The sequence below is a fragment of the Engraulis encrasicolus genome, chromosome 17 (genome assembly GCF_034702125.1).
Source record: "Engraulis encrasicolus isolate BLACKSEA-1 chromosome 17, IST_EnEncr_1.0, whole genome shotgun sequence".
NCBI classification, from domain to species: domain Eukaryota; kingdom Metazoa; phylum Chordata; class Actinopteri; order Clupeiformes; family Engraulidae; genus Engraulis; species Engraulis encrasicolus.
The window spans coordinates 22,620,261-22,647,112 of NC_085873.1; the positions used below are offsets into that span (position 1 = coordinate 22,620,261).

Here is a 26,852-nt window from a genome sequence, read left to right on the forward strand (position 1 = left end):
ATCAACGATGGGGGAGACCTGCCAGAGGACCTGCTCAGGGTGAGGGGAACACACACACACACACACAAACACACACACTCCAGCACCCCCAACACCTCAGTCCAAAGGAACACACACAATAGTCTAATATTTGTCACATATACAGGGCATCATGACACTAATGTAATATTGGCCTGTTCCAGAACCTGTACGACAGCATCAAGAATGAGCCATTCAAAATCCCAGAAGACGACGGCAACGATCTCACACACACTTTCTTCAACCCAGACCGAGAAGGCTGGCTGCTTAAATTAGGTGAGGAAACGCCTGCCTTTGTGTGTGTGTGTGTGTGTGTGTGTGTGTGTGTGTGTGTGTGTGTGTGTGTGTGTGTGTGTTTGTGTTTGTGTATTTGTTGTTGTATAAAATGGATATTTTGAAGCAGACCATTTCTCTCCTATAGGTTAGTCATCGCCATGTGTATGATGTATTAAATTGGATTTTTATTTTTTTATTTTTTTGAGAATGTAAGCTGTAGGGTGACATCCTGTGAATTCAATGTTCTTCTGGTATAGAGAAAAAGACTAAAGATCAGCAGGAAAGCAATATGATTGGTCAGAAACATGTAAAGGATGGCCTGAAAGCCGACAACATTATGTTGTTCAATCCAGCCTGACATGCCCACAAATATCATACTTATTTCCATGTACACAAAGCCATGCACATCTCCAGATGCAGTCATCAGAAAAGACACCTGTTTATGAAGTTGTGTACAAATAATAATTTTAAAAAGCCTTGTGATGTCCCAATTCCACATATAGAATTAAAATCCTTTACAGTATCAAGTGGGCAGCTTCTCTTCTTCTTCTTTTTTTTCTTTAACCCACACCTCTATCACTCAAATCTCAGTAGATGCCAAATAGACCGGCATCATATTTCAGTCCTGCAGCAGTAAGCACTATATTTCAGTAGGAGCATATTGTAGGCTCTTCGGTCAGTCATGTGTGTTATACATGACTCTGGCCTTTTTGGTGTTAGCACTCCCCCTGCTGGAAAATGACAAGACCTGCAGACTTTCTCAATAGCTCATTTTTAAATTCTTTCATAATAATTATCTTGTTTCTTTGTCCTTGAAATAAATACAGGTATATTTTTAATTATAATTTCAAAAGAGAATTTCATTTTGTTTCCCTTGTTTTCTTCCTCATTTGTGTTTTGTTTGTTTCTTTGTTTGTTTGTGTTGTGTTGTCCATGTTGTCTCTCTTCAGGAGGTATGTAGACCCAGCTCTTCCCGTAACTCTGTGTCCCATCTCAGCTTATCTGCTTCTGGGTGCTTCTTTTCTCCGTTGCCCTCTGCCCTGCCAGCTAGGCCGTTTTGTCTGGGCTGTCTGTGTTTTCACCTCGTGCCCATTCTGTCTGCCTATAACCACCATTTCATTTGGCAAAAAAAACGAATGAAATTGGTTTGGGGTGTTTTTTTCTCTTGTTCATTCTGGGCCTCTGTATTACTTCATTGTCTTTTTTTGTCCTCCATTAGCAGCTAAAATGGTGGTCTTCAAGGCGCTCCCTCTTGTTTGGGTTTTAGTGTGTGATGAGAAAGTACAGTGCACAGCAATAATGAGTACACCCCTGTTGAAAAGACGCATTTTGATCAATATTTTAATAAACACACACATAACTTGTGTGTTTATTAAGATATTGTTCAAAATGTTACTTTTCAACAGGAGTGTACTCATCATTGCTGTGCACTGTATGTGTGTGTGTTGTAGCTGCCAACTTGTCAGCCCTCTTTGAGTGTGTGTGTGTGTGTGCGTGTGTGTTTTGGGAATGTCAGTATATCCCCCAGAGCCGTCTCTGTACACAACAAGATTGTTTATGTTATATGTCAGACCGAGACAAGAGACAAGAGACGAGACGAGAGACGAGGGCTATACTGCACAACCCAAAACAGTAGCTTTGTACTGTATGCCGCACTGCAATTTGTAGCCAGCAAGCAGGATAACAAGAGAGCTGAACTGCAGTGGAGTGTGTAAAGAGAGGGGAGGAGAGGGGAGGAGAGGAGAGGGGAGAGGAGGGGAGGGGAGGGGAGGAGAGAGTGAAGCAAGTGAGGGGGGGAGGGAGCATTTGGAAAGAGAAAAAAAGCCATGACTCCACTTAAGGAGTCTGACTGCAGTTACAGTACAGGCATGGTGGAGTAGCCTATTCCAGTTTCAAACGGAATATTGTCAGTATTCAATTTAAAAAAGTTTCATTCTGTTGACGTGTGTGGAACAGCCATAGACACAACAGTGGTCTCCAATCCGAATATTCAATATTCCCAGAACACGGCCTCTTTTGGGATGAATACAGAGTTTGCATGGCCAAACCAAAAACAACCAAAAACTGCCATTCTACCATTCTATTTAAAATGAGAACATTGCTCGTCTGTAACTGTGACTCCAAACTGGCTTCCTGATGGTCTGCAGTGGGCACATAGCTGAACTCCCATCTCCTTCCTGCTTCATATGCTTCCTAACAGGTCTGTTTGTGTAACCGTGCATCTGTGGGGTTTTACTGTAGCCTACTTGACCCTTATTGTGTTTGAAGTGTATGTTCATTTCCTAAAATGACACTGTCCCATGTACCGTACTGTATGTATGTATGCCAACCTCTAATGACTGTCTGTGTTCCATCTTGTGCATACGGTATGCAGTAATACTATAGTGTATTGCTTCTCGGACGCCTTTGGAAAGATCCCCTCCCCTTTGTGACACAAATACTCGAATTAATATTTTAGCGTTAGGAGTTACCCATCAAAGGCACTGCATAACCGCATAGTGCTGTATGTGCTTTTTTGCTTACAACGCTAATGCCGTCTATTTCATGGCTGTGGTGTGCGTGTGTGTGTTTGCGTGTGTGTGTGTGTGTGTGTGTGTGTGTGTGTGTGTGTGTGTGTGTGTGTGTGTGTGTGTGTGTGTGTGTGTGTGTGTGAGTGTACTGTATGTAAATGGACTAGAGTGTGTGAGGGAATGGAAATAATGTGGTCTAATATTGTACAAAAGGGTGTCTTTTGAGCGTCATAAGATTGACACGACACATTTCAGGAACATTAATGACACATTATTGATGTTTATGACTATTATGTCGTAATGTTGTTTGGATTTTGCAATGTCATCATGGCTTCCAAACACTGTCAACTCTAGAGATTACAAAACTGAATGACACATTATGACAGCTGTCATAAGCATCAATAATGTTTCATTAACGTGTCATGTCATTCTTTTGACTGCCACAATCAGGTCAGTTTTCCCGGGCTCAGGGAGAGAGGGGGCCCAGAAATACGTCCCTATTACATTATATTCATTAGGTGGGGGGGCCCTTTCAGAAGACTTTGTCCCGGGCCCGGGAAAATTTGTCAGCGTCCCTGAGACCACGTCAAGTAAAGTGTTAACTTAACACTTAACAATAAAAACAAATGGATGGACGGGTGTGGTACTGTGCTGCATGCATGGGGTTTAAGGTATTTGTCCGTCATGTCTGTTTTCCCTTTATGCTCCTCTTGCTTTGTACTGTGAAAGCTCTGGGGCCGTCAGCTATTACTAGTCCAGTAACAAGCAATAACAATAAGCTTCATCCAAATCCAGCTGCCAGCTTCCTTTGACTGTCTATATCCATAAGCAACCCGCTAATAAGAGTCAACTTGGGGGATTTGCCGTGTGTGTGTGTGTGTGTGTGTGTGTGTGTGTGTGTGTGTGTGTGTGTGTCTGTCTGTCTTGACAACGCAGTCTCCCTACATGGTTGTGTGTGTTATGTTTCCAGTCCGACCCGTCATTGTCGCCTAGCTATCTGTGTTCTAGAACAGCTCGGCCATCTATCGCTCTGCTCCAAAAACCCTTTCTCCATCCTGCGCCAAAACATCCTCAACAGCCGTCTCGCCTCTAAGTCTTTACTGTGCCCCATCGCCTCCTCTGCTTCCCCCCATACCCGCCTCAGACTAGCTGCTGTGCTTGCCGTGCCGCTCTGCTCACCTGTACACATGGTGTTGTTCCGTTCCACAGGGGGCCGTGTGAAGACATGGAAGAGGAGATGGTTCATCCTGACTGACAACTGCCTTTATTACTTTGAGTACACCACTGTGAGTATGGCGTCACTGAAGACACTCTGTGGGCATTTAAACATTCATGAAATGAATGAATAATATCCATTGTATTCACAGACTGATCATCTGCAGTACTCTGAAATTCCAGTCTGATTGATGTACCAAAATAATAAAATATAATAGATTTTTTTTGGTGTTCTGGTATTTGAAGTGTCCCGGCCTCTATATAGACGGTACTTGTTCGTGGGCTGTGAACACCTCAAAAACTAGAGCGATATTTGAATCCTTCGTCAACAATAGTTTCTCAACAGGCGCTATATAGACCACCAAGGGGCTGTCAGGGAGCCCTAAGGGGGCTTTGAGAAGGATACAGCTGAGAAGGGAGTTGCTCAGTTGCCATCGGGGGGCATTAGTCCATTTTGTATTGTGATACTAAAGGGGGCGTTGGCAGGCTTATGATGAGGTCAATAGGTTGTTGGGAGGCTTATGATTGGGTCACGGGTGCATTTGTTCAAAAAAGGGTTTAGAACCACTGTATGTGTGCATGTATTGATGAATCCTCTTGTATCTTGTGTGCTTGTGTGGTGTGTGTCAGGACAAGGAGCCTCGAGGCATCATCCCTCTGGAGAACCTGAGCATCAGGGAGGTGGAGGACTCCAAGAAGCCAGTAAGTCCCATTGCTTGTTACAGTAATATCTTTACTCGCCAATACAGAGTACCGATACGTTTACCCTCAACATACAATGAAAATAAATGCACAGCATTGTTTTTGTTCCACCTGTGATATTTGTTTTACGTAATGTCCGTTTGGATGTAGATTTAAATATTTAGTCACTGTATGAGGCATTTTTCCCCATGCGCTTTTTTGTGTAATAGCAGTATTGGTGCCTGGTATCTGCAAGTATTGGACGATTATAATGAGCAAGTATCGGGGCCGATAGCAATACTAGTATCGGTGCGTCCCTAGTCCCACTGAGTTTGGCCATTCACAACGACATATTGCCTTCACGATCGATCACTCCGCTGTGTCCATCAAATCTGCGTGCATTTGTGAGACCCATCACTTTCAACATTCTAATTCTCCCTCCCTGGGAGAATATACCTATACTGTATTCAGGGCTCTCAATTTACACCAGCCAACTGGCCATATGCTGGTGAAAATTCAGTTTGGCTAGTGGAAAAGAAAACGTACTAGCCATTTTCACTGGTAGAGAGTACTGAAGATATTTGAGTGAGTGGTAAGATTTAGGATCTTGTAGCCAAATAAGTGATGAAGTGATGAAAAAAGTTAATTAATAGCCCTGCCTACGTTGCGAATGCAATACGTATGCATTTTTTTCTTTGTGTGTTCATTTTATTGGTGTTTTCTCCTTCATGTCAATGTCTCTCTGTATGTACCAAAGATGTTTTTTATTTTTTATATTAAAAACATTCTGGTCTTCTCTGTTGCTGTTGTCTCTTCTCTTCTCTTCTCTTCTCTTCTCTTCTCTTCTCTTCTCTTCTGTTCTCTTCTGTTCTGTTCTGTTCTGTTCTGTTCTCTTCTCTTCTCTTCTCTTCTCTTCTCTTCTCTAATCCAGAACTGCTTTGAGCTGTTCATCCCCGACAATAAGGACCAGGTGATCAAGGCCTGCAAGACGGAGGCGGACGGCCGCGTTGTCGAGGGCAACCACACCTTCTACCGCATCTCAGCCCCCACCACCGAGGAGAAGGACGAGTGGATCAGCAGTATCAAGTCAGTTGCTCTCCAATAATGATAGTGTTTAGCATTATCAAGTCAGTAATGACACCATGTGTATATTATACAGAGTGGATCAGCCGTATCAAGTCAGTTGCTCTCCAATAGTGTTTTTATTATCAGCATCAAGTCAGTTGATCTCCAACAGTTTTCATGTTGTATTTCGAGTGGATCAGCAGTATCAAGTCAGTTCCTCTCCTATAGTGACACAGTATTTATGTTATTACTCCAGTAATGACACAGTATTTATATTGTTACTCTAAGTCTGTTGCTCGTGACACAGTGTTTATATTATTACTCCAATAATGACACAGGGTCATTCCATGTCAATTCACATGCCCTCCCCAGGTGACCCACTCCGATTTGCCTGATATCTCACAAACAGGTACCTTTTGATGTCAATTTAAATAATACCAAGTATTAGCACCCTGCATCTAACGGTTGTGGAGATGAAGCCCTCCAAAGTTTGGGTGCCACGCCCACTTTTGAAGTCTGTATCAGGTATCAGGCAAATCGGAGAGGGTCACCTGGGGAGATTCTAGGGAATCATGTAAATTGACATGGAATGACCCCATTGTGTTTACTTTATTCAGTGTGGAGCAGTATCCGTATCTATCTAATCATCTCCTTTGTCCTTCTCCAGGGCTGCTATCAGCAGGGACCCTTTCTATGAGATGCTGGCAGCGCGCAAGAAGAAGGTGTCATCCATGAAGAGACAGTAGTACTCCCCGTGTACAGAAGAGAAGAGAAGAGAGGTGAAGAGACGAGACGAGAAGAGAGGAGAGGAGAGGAGAGGAGAAGAGAAGAGCTGCCACTGTCCCAGGCGCCACACTGGGCACAGGCATCCTAAACTCTGGGCCCTGGGGGAGGGGGGACACCTGGGGAAAGGGTGTGGTGGTGGACTGGACTTGAATTGGTCGTCCATGGCGACACGCAGGCATGAGTCTGCATGGATGGAACTCTGGAGGGAATTCTGGAAGCTGGCTCAGGATCTGCTGTATTATTATTTTTCCCCCATCCACACTCTGCACTCTTTCCAGGACTTTGCCTCGACCCCCATTCTCTCTCCCTCCCTCCCTCCCTGCGTCTACACAAGGAAAGGAAGTCTGTAAAGAACTTTTGTCTCTGACACAACATTCAACCAAATAACTTAACAACACACAAAGCAAGAAACGTGCACACACACACACACACACACACACACACACACACACACACACACACACACACACACACACACACACACACACACACACACACACACACACACACACACACACACACACACAAGCATCTCAACTCAGCAGGTCTGACTGAATGTGGCATCCTCTTTAAAGTTCTCTAAACTTTCTACAGATGTGGAAATTTCTCCTGTGCTTTAACAGACAAAAGGAAGAGAATGTGCACATATTTTTATTACACAATTGTCTTGTCAGGGGAGAACTTCTCACTTAGTTGTTCTCAAAAAGTAGAGAGTAGTCGGTTAGTCACATCAATTACATGTAATAATCAGCTCTTTGGTTTTGCATTTTCTTTTTCTATGTCCTTCAATCATGTCACTTCTTAAAAACCATGTAGATGTTCTAAGATATTTGGCATCTGGGATGAGGACTGTTATGTGGTTTGATGTTTCGTGCTCAGAGGAAATTGAAAAAAAAAAAAACAAAAAAAAAAAGTTGAAAATGTCATCTCTGCCAAAGTTTTTTTTTTTAACTTCCATGCTTTTCCCCATCCATGCTCACTTTCTAAATACACTGTTTGTGTCTATTTCCGTTTTGACCACAGCAGCGTCTCCCATACTGATTTATTGACCCCAGTGCTCAGGTAAAGTAAAAGGTTGCACATTCAAACGTCTGACCTGGGAGCAGGACAAACAAAATAACCAGATTAAAAAGAGACAAAAGTCCACTTCAATCAGGATTCTTTTGCTCCCACTCATTTTTGGGGCCCGAAACTTCATGAAAAAAAATAAAAAAATAAGTTGGAGCAAAAAAAAAATCTGGTTAAAGCGGGCTTTAGTCTCTTTTTACCCAGGGCTCAGGTGAACATATCACATATCATTACCATGACACTGTAGGACAGTGAGCTGAGAGGCACCTGGCTCAATTCTCTTCACACACACACACACACACACACACACACACACACACACACACACACACACACACACACACACACACACACACACACACACACACACACACACACACACACACACACAAAGTACAAAACTGCTGTGTACTTTGTTGTACCATACCCTGTTAAACTCATTTGAGCAGATTTTTCCCCCTCTCATCAGCCACTAAAATAGAGTATACAGCGCACATGGCACAGAATCAGACTGTGGTCATTCTGTCAATCTCAAAGTTTTCCATGAATGACAGAGCAAGCCCTTGTTGTTAATGCGTCTTATCCACTTCCTACATCTCGAATCATATGTGCTGATACGATTGTTTTTTTTGTTTGCATCCCTCTTATTTCCATGAAGTGGCATTAGAGTGAACGCCATGTACATGATCACGTTTCATTTTAGAAGCCATAAGTGTGTCTCTTTCTTATTTAAATGTGCTGGTAATTATGAAAACAAACTATCAAATTGACATGGTTTATTTATCGAGGCAGTGTATATACTTAAATGTATAGGTTAATCTTTATTTTAAAATGTTTGTGTGAACATTTCTGATGTTGGGTGCCAGTTTTTTTGTTTTGTTTGTTTTGTTTAAAAAAACATAGCTTTTTCACCTGTCACATACCCTTGCGCTGACAAATAAACAAAATGGCAAAAAAAAGTGCTATCAAAATGTGATCTTTGCTTGTGTCGTTGATCTCATAGTGCATGGGGTTAATTGGGTATCAGCATGCAATTGGAAGAAAGAGAAACAGAAAATATAACTGCTCTGGATGGAACAGTGTTATTGCCGTTGGTATAAGATGTGGTATTACAAACCCCAACTCCGATGGATTTATCAAATTAGAAATGAGTACATATGTCCCCCAAAACAATATTTTTTCTCGGTTTAACACTTAATATGTTGTCTTTTCACTATTCTCCATCTAATGAATAGATTGAATGTTTTGAAAATGATAGCATTTTGATTTTATTCACTGTTTACCAAACGTCCCATCTTCATCGGAGTTGGGGTTTGTAGATGGTGATGATGAGGTTTGATTCTCTTTCTGTTGTTTAGTCTCTGTGTGTGCAAGCCAGTAGGCCTATCTTGTCTGTTTAGAGATGACAAACTGCAAGCGCACTATTATAATACAGTAGGCTACAGTGTTTCCCAACCAGGGGTACGTGTACCACTAGGGGTACGCGAGCACACTGCAGGGGGTACTTGGAAAAATTGTAATTTTAACAAATGCATGGATCATAGTCACACTGGAATAGAAAAAAAGCAATGTAAAGCATGAGTTAGGGGGTACTCGTGGTACAATGAAAAGTCTTGGGGGTACACGAGACAAAAAAGGTTGGGAAACACTGGGCTAATGGAAAGAAAATAGAAAGCCTTTTTACACTGATATACCCCATATCTGTATCATAACAAAAGTATATAAAAGCAAGAATTTAAAGAAATTGTCCTATCGATGTCTGCAATTGTGTTGGAAGATGAGCTAGTCGAAGAGCATCCTGATAGCTTGTCTCTCCAGATGGCTCAGCTGAAAATTATAATAATAATAATTTTAAAAAAAATACTGTATTCTACATTATTTTGGACTGATTTTTTTTTTTTAATTTTGAGAGAAATAGAGTTCTTCAGCGGAAGCGGAAGCATGTAGTAGATTGTAGTCTTTCATGTTAGCATTTAAGGACGTCCTGGTTCCTATCGGCTTCCGGCCTCCATTGGGAATGAATAGGGGTAAATTTCAAATAAGCTCCGAGTGCAAGCACGCGCTTAGCGAACCCCCGCAAACTGTCGAGGGTGTTAAAAATAGGCTGTAGGTATGACATGGTTGATCATTTTGTGTCAAACTTCGACATAAATACGATGTTGCGTCCATATGCTAAACCCGGAAGCTTTTGGCGACTACAGAAACGGCGCCAGTATCTAACGGCATGTACGTGCGGAAGGTTGTACCCATGGCAACCAAAGGAAAGTATGTAGTTCGGAAGTTTTAATGATCAGAAAGGGGTTAGCAATATTGAATTATAATCGTCATGATTTAACATGTGAATACACCAACATGATGATACGATCCGTTCCACTAATGAGAAAGGGATGCGGGGACACGCTAATGTTCGTTGTTGCCGTGCAACTTATATTTTTGCCAAACCTGAATCTCTATGGCGTTTTGCAATGTAAAAAATCGCCAGGGAACCGGTAGTCCAAACGCCGCATACAAGTTGACGTCAACGCTGAAGAGCTCTATGTAGGATACTGTGTACAAACAAGCATAGGCTACAATGTATCTTGATTAGAGATTAATAGAACGTTGATAGAACATTCCAAAGTAAACTTGCTGGCTGGTATCCATGCTGGGCTCGAGGAATTTTTGAACTTTTGTCAGTTACAAAAAAGGGTAGCTGCCAGCACAACGCCGGTTGATTTATTATGGTAGCTGTCCATTTCTTTAAATTCTTGCTTTTATATACTTTTGTTATGATACAGATATAGAGTATATCATTTTCGAGAGACATATCCTCTAAACATTCAGACTTGTTTAACCTTAGCATTTAAAAACATCTGAATGCTAGCATTAGCGGGTGGGTTAGCGCCGACTTCGGTTGGCTAATGTTATCATTGAATAGACAGATGTTTACTTAGCTCACACCAACGTGTGTGCAAATAAGTTGAACAACTATGGAGGACGATCAACGGCTCGATTTCTTACAATATGTTACACTGAAGACGTTGAAACTGAAGGCTGACAAATGGCAGAAGTTTATCGGTGCAGAAGAAAATCGCACCATGATTGGAACTTTCCTAGAAAAAGCAGACGTCGAAGAGCTTGTGATATACATCAATTCGGCCTCACAGCTGGTAGTAAACCTCGGGTTTCCGCAATCAATTAAAACAAAAGCGGTGTATTTCGTCAAACCCGACAGTATAAAAATTAGCAAGGATAATATTAAACAACTTTACATTGGAGATGTCGCCTGTTCGCCCGTGGAAGCCACTATTGGAGTAATGGAAGAGGTATGTGGACACATTTCTAATGAAGCCTTTTAAATGTCTCACACGCTCACCACAAAATCGTCTGAAAGGCTTAATGTACGTGTAGCCTATGCATACAAAACCTACCCTAATGTGTACTAACTGTTAACGTATGGGGCTGTGCAGATTGTTTACCCTTTGCACACGAATGGAGACAACATCAAGTCCTGGCCCAAAGTTGTGTCTGAGGATGTTACACGCCACGCTCACAAATTGAAAAATGAAGTGTATGTTGTCGGTGGACAAATCAAGGGGAGGACTTTTCTACCACTGCCAGAAAATGTCGGCGATTACTATCAGTAAGATAAACATATATCCAAAGTTTTGTTTTAGAAATGTGTTGCATGGGTTTGTCCATTGTACTTGTCCCACTCTTCTCCTTTGTTCTTCCAGGTATTCTTCAACAGTTGATAGTAAGATAATGCATGCTTTCGAGACGGTGATAATTGACTGGACTCATCAAGTTGCAGATGTGTTAAATAAAGATTCAGCCCAACCAATACTAGACAAGCTTAATCCTCTCCCAAAAGTGGAATTTGATTTCTGGAACAACAGATTGAAGAATCTTGAATGCATACATGAACAGGTATCATTTGTACACCTCTCTGAAAAATGATGTAAAACATTATATTTAAAATGAATTTAAACTAATGATAATGCATTGTTTGTTTCATACCAAGCTGATGGATCCTAGAGTGTGCAAGATGGCAAACATAGTTGAAACTGTAGGGAGCATGTATTGGCCTGCTCTGAGCAAAATCTATACAGATGTCAAGGAGGGTAGGATTTTATTTTATTTTATGGATATTTAGTGTTTCACAATATGCCAGTATGTATTCCTGACATTCATTATAAATTCCCTGTTCACAGGCTTGAAAGAAGCCCATGATATTGTTATGTACCTGAAACCTCTGCAGAAAACATTAGATGAAATTGAACAGCTGGACTATCCCCTGGTAAATCTCCTAAATATTACACAGAAACAGTGCTCTGACATTGTTATTATTGTTGATAAGTTGATTTTATCTTTATCATGCTTTCTTCTTTTCTTTTTGAAAATTACAGCTACCCACCTACATTGAATCTGTTATGCACACTGTGTGTCTAATATGGGCACATTCAGAGCATTATAGCCGTCCAGCCAGAGTTATTGTTATATTACAGGAGATATGCAACCTCTTTATTGAAATGGTGAGTTCTGACATTAAATATAATTTACAAACTAAATGAACTTACACTGAATTCTGAACGTTGAGCATTTCAGATTTTAAGCCATAATTATAATATGAGAAGTATTATAACATGAGAAATAATATGAAAGCACAATTTTTGTCTTGTCACAGACCAGAAGTTACTTGGGTCCTGATGAGGTGATGAAAGGCTTGCAAGGAGAAATAGATGAAGTACTACAGACTATTAAGACCAGTATAGTTGTTCTGGTAACCCTCAGAGAGACCTACGACAAGTCCAGGATGAACATGGACAAATACTTCACAGTAAGAACAAGCTGAGAACTTGTTTGTAGAATTTAAACTGATAGTTTCTAGAGGTGCACCGAAATGAAAATTTGTGGCCGAAACCAAAACCGAATAATAAGTAATCACTTGGCCGAATACCAAAACCGAATATTACAATTCTGTTAAAAGTTATCAAAAGTTAGGTTTTTCACTATTTTTAAATATTGCTGAAATCTATGGCTTACAATAAATGTGTGTTAGAAGTCTTTAAATGTTAGAGTAGAACTGAAATTAGGCCGAAAACCGAAAGTGTCTTTTTTTGCGTTTTCGACCGAATTTTAGGTGCACCTCCAATAGTTTCACAATTTCTCAATATTATGACATTATAGCATTATTGGGGAAGACTACCACAAGACAATAATGAGCTTTTCAAATGAATCCAAGTCATATTTGTGCATTGGAAGTTTGCATTGTGTCATGGGCTTCAGAATAACCAATAAGTACTGAATCTATGATGACAGCGTGAAATGGTATACAGGATCAAAGCATCTTTGTGGCCTTGATGTAGTCTTTTGTATTGCATTCCTCTTAGGAAAAGCCAGCAAAACACTGGGAATTTCCATCATATCTCATCTTCACGCGACTTGATGCATTTTTACTACGCCTGAAGACGATAGAGGTAAAGTAATATTCTACATGCAGTGAGTAGAGGACTTAATAATTAATGCATGTCTGATCTCTACTTTGTTGATTTATTTTATGCTATACATTTTAGGAGGTGTATGTTGTCTCAACTGAGCTCCTGAAACTTGAAAAAGTAGACATTCAGGGTGTGCGAGGAGGTGCCTTGGGCTCGCTTGTCTTCGGTATCTATGAGGAATTCCTAGAACTTGTGAAAATATTTGCTGAATGCAAATACGATGCTACTGACACTGATGTCAAGGTATTTCAAACTATATTCTCTATGCAATAGATTATCTTACAGTTGTTACACATAAACTGTCTAGTCATGGGTTTAACACAGCTGATTTTATTGTTTTGAAGAGAATAATAAAGAATAATGAAGTTTTGATTCCTGCAGACCTTTGATGAGGACTATAAGGAGTTCCAAGAACGAATTATGGACATCGAGATTCGCCTGGGAACCATCCTCTGCCAGGCTTTTGATGATTGCTCATGCACTGAGTCTGGTGTCAAGGTCAATTCTTTGTCAAATACTTCTGAAAAAGTATCACAACTGAATCTGTAGATTGTGGTTGTGTTTTTATGTCTTTGCAAGGAACTAAAACAAAAAAAAACTTTGTTTTATTCTTTCAGCTCTTTGATATGTTTGTGTTTATCTTGGAGAGGCCTCACATTCAGTCCCAGATTGGCCTCAAGTACAAAGACCTGGTGGACATGTTCAGCTCCGAGCTTGATATCGCAAAGTTGGTGTTCGATGCTCAGATGTCGGCAGCGGCAGTGCATAAAGGCATTCCCCCCATTTCCAAAAACATGCCTCATGTGGCCGGACAACTGAAATGGGCCCAAGAGTTGCGGGACAGAATACAGACTCCCATGACGAGCTTCAAAGCCATCTCTCATCCGTATGTGTATTGCCGCACATTGGCACATTACTTACCCATTATTTATACATTTTGACATGGTGAAACAGTGCTATTTCTTGCATGCATGCTTGACTGAGTTGCACATTTCTTTGCATGAAGGTGCATGGATACCGATGAAGCACGGCTTGTTTTCCAAAAGTATGACGAGATGATGAAGCTCCTTAATCACTATTGCACACAAGTGTACACAAACTGGACCTCCCGAGTTGACGTGGATTGCAAATTCAATCTGGACCAGCCTCTTCTTTTAAGAGACAAGGAGAAAAATGTTCTGAGTGTCAATTTTAATAAGCAGGTAATTGTAAAACCCAAATGCCATTCAATGCTCATGTAGTATACAGTACTTTCTTCTTGTGTACCTACTAAGTCACTGACGTACTGTGTGTGTCTGGATCTTGTGCCTTAAGCTTGTGGCAGTGTTGCGAGAAGTGAAATACCTCACTAATCAAGGACAGGAAGGTATTCCGCCCAGTGCAGCTGATGTCTTTGCAAAGCATGAGACCTTCAGGAAGTATGTTAGCAACCTGGATCTCATTGTCTTTTGGTACAATGAGGTACGTTTAAGCATTGTTTTTTTCTAATGGTATTACAAAACAAAACAGTTGAACACAGTGTACAATTTGTTGATCTAGCCAGTTTATTCTGGAAGTAATATTTTGTTTTTCTCTTTCACCCCACCACACCCCAATAGGTTTGTGCTACAGTGCTACCAGTAGAGTTTCCTCTCATAGAAACAGAACTGAAAGGCATCGATGCACAGCTTTCACAGGCTGAAACTACTCTGTGCTGGAATAGTGATGGTTGGTACAGTATTGTAGCTGCTGTAATATGTAATATGTTTTGCAGCTGCTGTATTATGTAATTGTGATATGGCACCATTACTTCATTCATGAGTAGAGATGCACCGGATCCTGATTTTAGGATCCTGCCGGATACCGGATCCACTGCTTAAGATCCTGCCGGATCCGGAACCAGATACCGGATACCGAATCCTACGAAAGGGTTGAAACACATAGCCAACTCGCACACGTGGGCCCTTTTTTATTAAGTTGGCGCAAACTATATTTAACACTCATTGGCTTACTGCCACACTGCCTTCAACGGCCACTTCCAAAGGGCTTTCACTCCATGCAGTGATTGGGGTTGTGAAAGACTGACTGAAAAGCCTAGGCTACGTAAAACGTGGAGATGCCCCAGATCCTGATTTTTAGGTAACTGCCGGATACCGGATCCACTGCTTATGATCCTGACGGATCCGTATAGTCTAAAAAACCCTATTATCCTGCCGGATCCGGAACCGGATCTTGGATCATGTACATCTCTATTCATGAGTACAATGTGAAATTGTTAATATGAAAAAAACATTATAAAGGTCACACTCACAAACATGGCCAACCATGAGTCTATCGGCACATTTACAACCCTGTATTTGCTTTTTTGATCCAGCATTTGCCCTTGTGTGATGTTTGCACATTCTCTCTGTCTTAATTTTGAATATAATATGAATATGGCCTTCAGTTGGTGAGTCAATAATGGTAATGATATAACCGTTTTCACCACCAGGTGTCTGGGAGTATATTCAGAGAATGAGGGACACCTTGAAAGACTTCCAAACAAGGATCCAATTAGCTAAAGCTAATGTCAGTACCATGCTCGTGATCATGGATGTAAGTACCTGGATGGAAACTCCCCAACTCTTGTGTGGGCACAATATGAATTTATATAAACGGAAAAAAAAGAAAAAGCCCTGAAAATATTATCTGGCCATTTGGTTTCTTTCAGGAATGGTCACAAGCACCTGTTTTCGAGAGGAAGGACAATAAGAAAGAGACCTTGCTGGATCTGGACAGTCGTCAGACTACATTAAAGAAGAAGTACAAAGTCATCCAGGATGCTGGAGTTAGACTTCACTCATTGATAGAGGTAATGTCCAGTCATACTACACACATTGCTAGTGCAACACATTCATCATCTTATTTAAGGAAGCAGAGTTACAGTACTTTTCATACCTTTACAATTTTAATAAAACATCTTAAAATAGCACTCCTAAACGCACACAAAACTATGTCTAATTATGTCCATATTGATCCTGGATCAGGAAAATAAGAAGTTGTTCAGAGCAGATCCGCAGTCAGAATCGTGGAGGGAATACATAGACTACATTGACGGCATGGTACTACAGGGATTCTTCAATGTTGTTAATGTGTCACTGGAATTCCTTTCTAACAATATGCAGGCAAAGGTAAGCACCTCACAGACAATGAACAGAATATTTTTGCATGTTATTCCAAGCTGATTTGATACGATGTTCACATTTGGACTCCATTGTAATAGTTCTGTTTCCACACATTGCATCACCTGGAGGCATGTCACCATGCTCCATATTGTAAGGGAGCTCAAAAAAGTATCACAAGAGAATGCAGAATTATTCCCTTACTCCCCAATTGAGGCTCTATACAAGTCACCTTGATTTAAAAAATAATAATACCAAAAAACCTTTGTCTTGTAGAGTTGCAAGTATCCTCTATTCGAAGTACGCTTTGAGCTTGAAGATGAAGACACATACTTCCATCCATCTCTCAGTTATGGTGTGTCAAATAGCTTCTATGAACTGGTGGAGAGCCTGACTGATGACGTCTACAGTTGTGCTGCACTTGTTCCTCGTGTGTCCTTGACTAATGACACTGGCTACCACGTGAGTCCACAATAGCCATTGATTGATTGATCGCTTTATTGACAACACATCAGTTTTTTCCTTTACAGGAACACTGTTCTTCCTTGTGGTCAAGAAAATCATATATTCTTGCATTCTTTCTTTATGCAGCCATGTAGCTGCAAGGCTCAATCAGGGGGGAAAAGGATAATTTCCTGAATCCATAGATGCAGAAAACATTTCCTGAATGCAGTTAATGTCCTTATATTGAGTCACTTATCGCATCACCACTCATCATGCATGTCCTTTGCCAGGTGGAGTTGGAGGAGGTGCATGAGCTCACAGATTTACGCGAAGAGATTATGAATCAGGTTCTCGAAGCTATTAAACAGGCCCAAGACTTCAGGGAAGGCGTCTACAAGTATGCTTACTTGTGGCAGGACAGTCGAGATGAGTTCATGGAGCAGTTTCTGTTGTACGGTAAAATGCTCTCACAGGAAGACATCGAAGCTCATGGAGATGAACCAGTGCCCACTAACCCTCCCACGCTGATGGAGTTCAAGAGAGAGGTAAGGCCGAAGAGATTCAGGTGGAATTCAGGTAGAAGAGATTCAGGTGTGCATTGTTTTTCAGCACAACATGTCTTCATGAATCCTTTTTTTCCTGTATGAACTGTAGATTGATACCTATGAAAACCTGTACAAGGAAGTGAGCACGCTTGAGAACTCAGCGTTGTTGGAGCAATGGCTTCAAATCGACACCAGACCTTTCAAACATGTCCTACTGAATATTATCAAGAGATGGAGTTTGATGTTCAAACAGTACCTCATTGACCGAGTTACCAACAGGTAGAGTTGAGCAAATGAGCAAATGATGGTCATTAATTTATAGAATTAATTGATATTCAGAACATGGAAATAGAAACCAATTGATTAACGTGTGTCCATGTGTTTGTGTGCGTGTGCGTGTGTGTGTGTGTGTGTGTGTGTGTGTGTGTGTGTGTGTGTGTGTGTGTGTGTGTGTGTATTAGTCTGAAGGACCTGGACTTGTTCATCAAAGATAGGAAGTGTGGCCTCTCCAAAACTGTGGAGGAGGGAGACTATGACGGCCTGGTGGAGGTCATGGGGCACCTGATGAGAGTGAAGGATCGGCAGGCAGCCACAGATGCCATGTTTGTCCCTCTTAAGGAAACCATCGAGTTCCTCAAGGAGTACGGAGAAGAGCTGCCAGACGAAGTCCACGCTCAGCTACTGGCAAGTAGACACGTCTCCTCCTATGTACTGAGTCTTGGTTGTTGCGATATTTACCATAGATGCCATATGCTATATGGCCGATATGACATGACCGTATCTATCGTTTCTATTATGATGAGCTAATTTTATCTATTATTACAGCTAATATACTTTTAATATAATTTAATATGGAAGATGAAAAAGTGGATCGCACTTGGGTTCTTCTTTTCTTCTTTTTTAGTTTTTATTTACATAGCAGCAGAAGTGTAGACAAGTATATAGTTCGTCTGTTGCCTTCGTCAGTGTCTCCTGGAGAACGTTTGTCTACACTTCTACTGCTATGTAAATAAAAAAGAAGAAAAGAAGAACCCGAGTGCGATCCACTTTTTCACCTTCCAAGTTATTCAACTGGAGACGCACCACACGGAAGAGCGCGGTGTATGAACTACTACTTCTGCAATATAATTTAATAACCTTTGGTGTTGTTAGTTACTATGCACAGCCTTCATATACAGTACATCTACAAAGTAAATAGAAGAATATATATATATATTTTTTGGCAACGCAACACAATAAAGAGGGGAAAAAAGACCACATAATTGTGGTATATCATGATGAAATCCGATATGTGTTTTTCCATATCGCCCAGCCTTAGATGCCATTTTGTCTAGCCATTCTATTTGACTTTCTTTGCTGAAGAAATCTGATGACCTTCTGTTTTTTTCTGCAGGACCTCCCAGAGCACTGGAACAACATCAAGAAGTCTGCCCTGCAGGTGAAGCAGAACGTCGCTCCTCTGCAAGCACATGAGGTCAACATCATCCGTAGGAAGTGCCAGCAGTTTGAGGTTGGTAGTCACTAGTGGTTTATTTTTATTTTATTTATTTATTTTTTATTTATTTTTTGAGAAAATGCTTCCAGGTATTTCAGAAAAGACTAAACTTGTGTCCACAGATTAAGCAGCATGAGTTCCGTGAGAAATTCAGGCAGCAGCCATTTTATGCCTTCTCCTGTGATCAACCACATGGCTCTCTGGACAAGGTAATGCAGCTCGACTCAGCTGTCAGATGGAGTATTTACAAATACATATTTTTAACACAACAAGACATTTACATCTGCTTTTGGGAGATTGGTTGGATGAAACCAATACTAAGAACAATGTTAGTGGTGTGATAATGTTAATCAGTGTAAACCCATTAACAATCAATGTGTGTGCCTCCTGAAGTGAAAATATTGACCATTGTATTTAGTTGTGTGTCTCTGTTGAAGAATTATGCAAAACACTTTCCATTTTCTCTTTCAGACCCAGGCAGCCATTGTGTCTCTCGAAACAGAGATGAATGCCCTTTCTCGATCAACTAGTTTGTTTGAAGTAAATGTCCCTGATTACAAGCAGCTGAAAGCCTGTCGGAAGGACATAGCCTTGCTGAAAGAACTGTGGGATATGGTCTTGCTGGTAGGCAGTTTAAAGTTGATTTGCACATCTCATTAAAAAAAACAAATGTTTGAATGAATGGCCATGTAATGTTAAATCATATTCCCCTTAGGTGAAAGGAAACATGGACGACTGGAAGACTACTCTCTGGAAGGATATCAATGTGGAAGACATGGATATGGAAACTAAAAAGTACGCCAAGGACATCAAAGGCCTGGACAAAGAGATGAGAGCATGGGATGCCTTCACTGGGCTGGACAGTATGGTGAAGAACATGCTGACGTCCCTGCGTGCCGTGGGAGATCTGCAGAATCCAGCCATCAGAGATCGCCACTGGCTTCAACTTATGATGGCCACCAAGGTACTGAGAAACAACATTGTATACTACAGAAACATTGAGGCTTGCTACAACGTAAAGTAAAGGAAACAAGACTGTGTCAGAGTTGGATTACCATAATCATATGGTAAACTACTCCAAATTGGGGTTTTGATGGTCAACTGCAAGCTTTCTATTGCAGTTCCTGTGATACAGTATATTGCAGGTAGGTCTATTTTGGGTCCACGTGAGGTCCTCCAGGACAGCCTCTTCTAGGCCTATAGACTGGAGATAGATCTGTGATTTGGGGTCTATCTGTACTTTTGTATTTAATCAGATGTAGATATGATTGATTGTCCCATGTTATGTTATGATTTCCAGGTTAAATTTGAAATGTCAGAAGAGACCACTCTCGAAGATTTACTCCAACTGAACCTGCACGAGTTTGAGGATGAAGTTCGTGGCATTGTGGACAAAGCTGTCAAAGAGTCTGGCATGGAAAAGGTAAGCCTCTCCTACCTTGTCTGGGGTGCATTTCTGGAAAGCTTAGTTGTTAGTAGTTAGCAACTTCGGTAGTTGCCAATGGGAAATTGCATTGCAACTTACAATGTAGCTAACAAAGTTAGCAACTACGCTTTCCAGAAATGCACCCCTGATTGGCAAAGAAAGCCATTACAGTGTTGCATCATGACATTTGGGCAACACAGTATTTAGCGTCTGTAAACGTAATACACTGTCGGAGCTTTTCATCGCTAGACCTCCAGGTTTTTTGCATCATTAAGTAAAAAGAATAATAATTTAACCATTACACCATATAGTAAATACAGTATACTGTATCTCATGCCAAATATTTTGATGGTGTTGGGTCCTGCAACAGTGTTTCAGACCTACACTACCACAATGTCTGGGCTTTTCACCACTAGACCAAGTTCCATTGCCTTCTATCACATCCCATCCCCTTTTGTCAATGTGCTTGTACTGTAGATGCTGCGCGAGCTGGACAAGACCTGGAGCATCATGGTGTTTGAGCACGAGCCGCACGGCCGCACGGGCACCATGCTGCTGAAGCCCAACGAGGAGCTGGTGGAGACGCTGGAGGACAACCAGGTGCAGCTGCAGACCCTCATGACCTCCAAGTACATCGCCCACTTCCTGGAGGAGGTGTCCAGCTGGCAGCAGAAGCTCTCCACCGCCGACTCCGTCATCTCCATCTGGTTCCAAGTGCAGCGCACCTGGACCCACCTGGAGAGCATCTTCATCGGCTCCGAGGACATCCGCCGACAGCTACCCGAGGACTCCCAGCGCTTTGAACAGATTGACCTGGATTTCAAGGTAATGTCATATAATAACTTACTGGTTTTTGTTGTAATGGAACAGACTTTGTTTGCAGATAAAGGTTTCAATAACATTCATCATTCTTGTCCTCAAAGGACATAATGGCAGAAGCTGTCAAGACGACAAATGTAGTGGAATCCACAAACAAAAAGGGTCTCCTGGCAAAACTCGAGGAATTAGAGCAAGGGTATGCTTCTTGCATCATTTTGATCTCTTAAATGTTTCAGATGGTCAATATTTTGTGGTTGCAATGCACTGCTTCATTTTTTGTGTATATTTCTTAATGTATTTTTTTATGTGTATGTATTTCTTAATGTATTTTCGCAACAGTCTGGCAGTCTGTGAGAAAGCTCTGGCTGAGTATCTGGAAACAAAACGTCTGGCCTTCCCAAGGTTTTACTTTGTTTCTTCTGCTGACCTCCTGGACATTCTATCCAATGGCAACAACCCTGTTGAGGTAATGTATTGTCGTTAATATGAAACACCATCAGTCAAAGTGATTAATGACATTAGGTTTTGACTTAATGAAAAAATACCATTTGTCTGTAGGTCAGCAAGCACCTGTCCAAGCTTTTTGACAGTCTGGCCAATTTGAAGTTCCATGTGGATGACCAAGATAAGCCAATCAAGGAGGCCCTTGGCATGTTCAGTCATGAGAACGAGTTTGTCGAATTCGACATAGACTGCGACTGCTCTGGTCAGGTAAAAACACAAATAGTATGCATTGTAATGCTCAGTGTGTGTGCTTGTGTGTTTTTGTCAGTATTTTCTACTTTTTTTTCCCATGGCCAGGTGGAAGTGTGGCTGAATCGTGTCTTGGAGCGCATGGTGGAAACATTGAGAGCAGAGTTTGGGGAAGCAGTGCAGGCCTATGAGGAGAAGGCTAGAGAGCAATGGCTGTTTGACTACCCTGCTCAGGTGCCAAAGCATTATGTGAAGCTTAGACATTACCAGAACTTCTCTGTGGAAATGTATACATTTAAGTTGTTAAACGTTGGAATTTTCAACTGTTTCCATATGAAATCTTTTTTAAACATACTTCTGTTTGAGACACGTGAATACAGTATATTATAATAATTTGCAAAATATAATATAATATAATATAATAATGTACTGTTTGTGCATAGATTGCATTAGCTACCACTCAGATCTGGTGGACCACCGAGGTTGGCATTGCCTTTGCCAGACTGGAGGAGGGCTATGAGAATGCAATCAAGGACTACTTTAAGAAGCAGGTTTGTCTCTGCACAGTGATCCGCTGTTTTTTTTTATTTTGTGCTTTAAGTATACTGTTTATGAATAGTGTCTGGTTTCCCATAGGTCACCCAGCTGAATAACCTCATCACCTTGCTCATTGGAGAACTCACTAAGGGCGATCGCCAAAAGATCATGACCATTTGCACCATTGATGTCCATGCTCGAGACGTCGTCGGAAAGCTGATCTCCCACAAGGCATGTGCTCTTCAAGTTATTTGAATCTCTCAGACATGTCAGTCTGTACACTGTTACATGATCTCAAATTGAGAGGATTGATTTAATTATGTTAGCGGAAGCATCTTATAAGCATACTATGAAAACATTCTGCAGGGCTTTTTTCTTTAATGAAAAGATTGGTAGATGTTTAAATAAATAAAAAGTAAATCTCAACAAAGACTGTTGAAAAGTTAATTTATTCGTTTAGGTCAAAAAGTCAAATGGGGTGATGATGATTTATTGCCTAGGAATGGGTTTGAATGATTTAATTTGGTATTTGTAAAGTGAAAACCAGCTCTTGGTGGACCTTGTCCACATCTTCCTCCCTCAGATTGACAATGTGATGGCCTTCATGTGGCAGTCTCAGCTGCGACACCGCTGGGACGATGCCAAGAAGCACGTCTTTGCCAACATCTGCGATGCCCAGTTCACATACTCCTACGAATACCTGGGCAACACTCCACGTCTGGTCATCACACCTCTGACAGACAGGTACCGTGGCCGTGCAGTAACCATAGTAGCATTATCTAACAGGTGTCCCAGTAAAATGTACGCACATTTTGAAATTGGAGGGATTTTTTTGTTTGGAATAGAACAGACATAATTTTATTGTTTTGTCACCACCTGCTCTCAAACTGATATTCATTTCTGGTCCAGGCACGGCTGACATTGTGAATCACACACAATTCTCAAGGGATTTTGGTTCATTTCCTTTCAGTGGATTTTCAGTGACTGTTTCAGGTCTCATTGTACACAGTAGACTTCAGTCATTAGTTTGAGAACAAGTGGTGACAAAACTTCAAGCTGCTGTCATGTCTTAAATGTAAATTCAACTACATTAATATTGAAAATTACATTGAATTTTAATAAATATACCTACATGTACTTTACAACATACCGTAGATTTAAAGTTTGTATACATATTTATGGGGTGGTCTGTATATAGCAATAAATATATATCATACAGGGAAATGTAGATGGTGGCAGACTACATAAGAGTTTCCCTCTCATGTTACAGGTGCTACATCACACTCACCCAGTCCTTGCATCTCATTATGGGGGGAGCCCCCGCTGGTCCTGCTGGTACTGGCAAAACTGAGACCACCAAAGATTTGGGACGAGCCCTCGGCATCATGGTCTATGTGTTTAACTGCTCCGAACAGATGGACTACAAGGTAACATTCTCCACCATCTAAAAAAAACATATGTTGAAAAGACGTTTGTGTTAGCTCATTGTTGGTGTTGAACACCAAGATTAAGTATGAGGTGGAAGTTCAGTTGTGCGTAGGTTAGAGCAAGTTAGTGTTGATGATGAGTTTGATTTTCTTCTCATGATTTTCTTCCCAGTCTTGCGGAAACATCTATAAGGGCCTTGCCCAGACTGGTGCATGGGGTTGCTTTGACGAGTTCAACCGAATCTCAGTTGAAGTACTGTCTGTGATTGCAGTGCAGGTAAGCCCACAAGTGCACTATTCATTTCGGATTAATGCATTGATTTGTGTTTAGATTGTTGTGAGTACACTCTCTGCTGTTTTTTTTTCTATTTTTTGCCCAATGTCTTCTCACCTCCTGCTCTGTGTTACTCCAGGTAAAGTGTGTCCAGGATGGTATTCGTGACAAGAAGACCATCATCAATTTCTTGGGTGAAATGATCAAGCTGATCCCAACAGTTGGGGCCTTCATCACCATGAACCCCGGCTATGCTGGCAGAGCTGAGCTACCTGAGAACTTGAAAGCCTTGTTCAGGTACTAATGGCTCATTCTTTTGAAACCCGGCTGTCGGTAGACCTGAAGTTGTTGTGTTCATTTGCAACAGCTGGGGACAATACAAATGTCTGCAAACACTAATGTTAAAATTCGGAGTACACCAAAGTGCTCCGAGTTTGAGTTTCGGAACCCTGAGTTGAGTACCCATTTTTTTGCACTTTCCGGAGGCGGAGGTCTGGGTTTCCGTCCGACAATCCGAGTTTCAAAAGAATACACCATAAAGTGACAGCATGTGGCCTAGGGATGTGGCAATCGAATCGAATCGTATTGTGGAGAGAATTCAAGTATTGAAAATATTGAATTGCTGCCTTCAGAAATCGATATCGAAATTTATCATCATGGAGGCTGTGATTTACACCCCTAATGTGCACTGAAAAGCACCTGTAGGCCTACTATATACAGTATGGGAGAAGTGGTGATGATCATTCACTAACTGGTGTGTCTGTATGTTCTGTGTGTTCTGTATAACTAGGCCTTGTGCTATGGTGGTGCCCGATTTTGAGTTGATTTGCGAAATCATGCTGGTGGCCGAGGGCTTCATCGAGGCCCGAATTCTTGCACGCAAGTTCATCACTTTGTACAGCTTGTGCAAAGAGCTGCTTTCCAAACAGGTGCAGTACCATGAAACATCTTTTCTATCACCAAAAATATTGTGGCCATGCCGAACTGCTTGCAGAAGTTTCATTGAAATTCAAAGTTGTTTGAATATTGGTAATATGTGTAATAATTAATGGTTGTGTGTATGTACGTACAAGTGTGTGTGTGTGGGTGTGGGTGTGGGTGTGGCCATGCCGAACAACTTGCAGAAGTTTCATTGAAAGTCAAAGTTGTTTGAATACTAGTAATATGTGTAATAATGTGTGTGTGTGCATGCGTGTGTGTGTGTGTATTTTTGCCTGTCCACCACAGGACCACTACGATTGGGGTCTGCGTGCCATTAAGTCTGTGCTGGTGGTGGCCGGCTCCCTGAAGCGCGGTGACCCGGGGCGACCGGAGGACCAGGTGCTGATGAGAGCCCTCAGGGACTTCAACATCCCCAAGATCGTGATGGACGACATGCCCGTCTTCATGGGGCTGATCGGGGACCTGTTCCCTGCTCTGGATGTGCCCAGGAAGAGGGACATGGACTTTGAGAAGGTCATAGAATTCCCATGTTTCTCATTCTAGAACTATCTCATTTGTAGTTTGAATAGACATTTTGCACATTGCACATCTGTGTGTGTAATGACCCCTCTCATTCAGGTCTCTTTAAATCAACTACATGTTTTACCGATGTGAAATTTTTGGCCGATAGTCGATATCCGATATTTACATGGCTTGTTACATATTATCCGTTATCTTTTCTTTTAATGGAGAACATTTATACAGACTGAAAACAATGCAATGAATAAAAGTAATCATCAGTGTTGCTTAAAAGCCTGCAAAACATTTTTTTTTTATTTAAAAAAAAAAAAAATGGTACGAGGGTGCACTATACAGTTCACTCAGGGCCCCCTGTTTGGGAACCTCTGTGAACATTATTACAGTTGGCTATTCTGTGTAAATGAGCAAAATAACATCAGTTGGTCCAAGTTTTTCATTTCGATATGTTAAACTTAAAAAACAATGTTACAGCTGATATATCGTGCGTCCCTGGTAACAAGCTGATGTACCATTTGCATTCCATTCTGGGGCAGCCATTGCCTAATGGTTAGGGAGGTGGACTTAAGATCAGAGGGTTGCATGTTCGAATCCCACCCTTACCTCTCCCTACACCTCTCCATCCATGGCTGTAGTGCCTTTAGCAAGGCACTTAACACCACATTGATCCAGCCACTGTAACCAATACCCTGTAATCATAATTACTGTAAGACAGTGGTTCTTAACCTGGGGGTGCGCCAGAGATTTTAGGCAGTGCGCGAAATTTTGTTCGTGTTGAGGTTGTGACAAAACTTCTGCAAGCATGCATTATTATCAGGCGCCTCATTTTTAGTGAGTATTGAAGTATTGGTTGGGGGTGCACAGCTTGTCTTGAGCGCAGGTAAGGGGGTGCTTCACGAAAAAAAGGTTAAGAAACACTGCTGTGAGACACTTTGGATGAAAGCGTCAGCTAAGTGTAATGTAATGTAATGTAATGTAATGTAATGTAATGTGTGTGCAGCTGGTGAAGAAGTCGGTGCTGGACCTGAAGCTGCAGGCGGAGGACAGCTTTGTGCTGAAGGTGGTGCAGCTGGAGGAGCTGCTGGCCGTCAGGCACTCTGTCTTCATCATCGGCAACGCCGGCACTGGCAAGAGCAAGGTCTTCTTACAGCAACATTTGCAACTTATTATCAACTTATTACAACATCATGAACAAATAATTTGTAAAGCTACGTGTACAGCAGAAATTACCTATTACTACCGGTACCCAACTTGCAGAGGTCTCTGAAGAAGTTTTGCCATGAAGTCGCTTTATTCGCTTTGGACGTGACATGACATGTTTGATTTAGCTAATCACATAACGGCTCTGGTTTGACACTTTGACAGTGGGCTGGGGCATTCGGAGATATGAACATTCCAATTGTTTTTTGCCGAACGGCATCATAGCTCATTAACATAATAATATACACCGTCGACCAATAAAGGGAATTCGTCGACCTGAGCGAATTTTAGCGAT

The 26,852-nt window shown here is 41.4% G+C and overlaps 2 protein-coding genes across 5 annotated transcripts in view; both read left to right on the forward strand.

Annotated features, from left to right (window-relative positions):
- cyth1b (cytohesin 1b) overlaps positions 1-8,724 on the forward strand; it is a 140,611-nt gene extending 131,887 nt beyond the window's left edge. For 3 of the 4 annotated variants that reach the window (XM_063221989.1, XM_063221987.1, XM_063221990.1), the window contains exons 8-13: positions 1-39; positions 183-295; positions 4,012-4,090; positions 4,650-4,721; positions 5,632-5,786; positions 6,433-8,724. The exon at positions 1-39 is cut by the window's left edge and continues 110 nt beyond it. In XM_063221989.1, coding sequence (XP_063078059.1) covers positions 1-39; positions 183-295; positions 4,012-4,090; positions 4,650-4,721; positions 5,632-5,786; positions 6,433-6,511 — 537 coding nt within the window. In that variant the 3' untranslated portion in view covers positions 6,512-8,724. The remainder of the gene's footprint in view (positions 40-182; positions 296-4,011; positions 4,091-4,649; positions 4,722-5,631; positions 5,787-6,432) is intronic. The other variant, XM_063221986.1, reaches the window with a different exon arrangement.
- Positions 8,725-10,310: 1,586 nt separating this feature from the next.
- Positions 10,311-26,852, forward strand: part of LOC134467968 (dynein axonemal heavy chain 17-like) — a 49,712-nt gene continuing 33,170 nt past the window's right edge. Inside the window, exons 1-40 of the mRNA XM_063221991.1 lie at positions 10,311-10,924; positions 11,069-11,241; positions 11,336-11,528; positions 11,623-11,722; positions 11,813-11,898; positions 12,008-12,133; positions 12,286-12,438; positions 12,992-13,078; positions 13,175-13,342; positions 13,481-13,597; positions 13,717-13,985; positions 14,106-14,301; positions 14,414-14,560; positions 14,698-14,806; positions 15,570-15,673; positions 15,789-15,929; positions 16,105-16,248; positions 16,516-16,701; positions 16,974-17,228; positions 17,338-17,507; positions 17,690-17,912; positions 18,622-18,738; positions 18,846-18,932; positions 19,195-19,347; positions 19,439-19,687; positions 20,024-20,146; positions 20,627-20,974; positions 21,073-21,164; positions 21,308-21,434; positions 21,527-21,679; positions 21,770-21,895; positions 22,105-22,212; positions 22,298-22,429; positions 22,782-22,942; positions 23,469-23,625; positions 23,798-23,902; positions 24,039-24,196; positions 24,690-24,828; positions 25,127-25,354; positions 26,358-26,495. Coding sequence (XP_063078061.1) covers positions 10,589-10,924; positions 11,069-11,241; positions 11,336-11,528; positions 11,623-11,722; positions 11,813-11,898; positions 12,008-12,133; positions 12,286-12,438; positions 12,992-13,078; positions 13,175-13,342; positions 13,481-13,597; positions 13,717-13,985; positions 14,106-14,301; positions 14,414-14,560; positions 14,698-14,806; positions 15,570-15,673; positions 15,789-15,929; positions 16,105-16,248; positions 16,516-16,701; positions 16,974-17,228; positions 17,338-17,507; positions 17,690-17,912; positions 18,622-18,738; positions 18,846-18,932; positions 19,195-19,347; positions 19,439-19,687; positions 20,024-20,146; positions 20,627-20,974; positions 21,073-21,164; positions 21,308-21,434; positions 21,527-21,679; positions 21,770-21,895; positions 22,105-22,212; positions 22,298-22,429; positions 22,782-22,942; positions 23,469-23,625; positions 23,798-23,902; positions 24,039-24,196; positions 24,690-24,828; positions 25,127-25,354; positions 26,358-26,495 — 6,384 coding nt within the window. The 5' untranslated portion in view covers positions 10,311-10,588. The remainder of the gene's footprint in view (positions 10,925-11,068; positions 11,242-11,335; positions 11,529-11,622; positions 11,723-11,812; positions 11,899-12,007; positions 12,134-12,285; positions 12,439-12,991; positions 13,079-13,174; positions 13,343-13,480; positions 13,598-13,716; positions 13,986-14,105; positions 14,302-14,413; positions 14,561-14,697; positions 14,807-15,569; positions 15,674-15,788; positions 15,930-16,104; positions 16,249-16,515; positions 16,702-16,973; positions 17,229-17,337; positions 17,508-17,689; positions 17,913-18,621; positions 18,739-18,845; positions 18,933-19,194; positions 19,348-19,438; positions 19,688-20,023; positions 20,147-20,626; positions 20,975-21,072; positions 21,165-21,307; positions 21,435-21,526; positions 21,680-21,769; positions 21,896-22,104; positions 22,213-22,297; positions 22,430-22,781; positions 22,943-23,468; positions 23,626-23,797; positions 23,903-24,038; positions 24,197-24,689; positions 24,829-25,126; positions 25,355-26,357; positions 26,496-26,852) is intronic.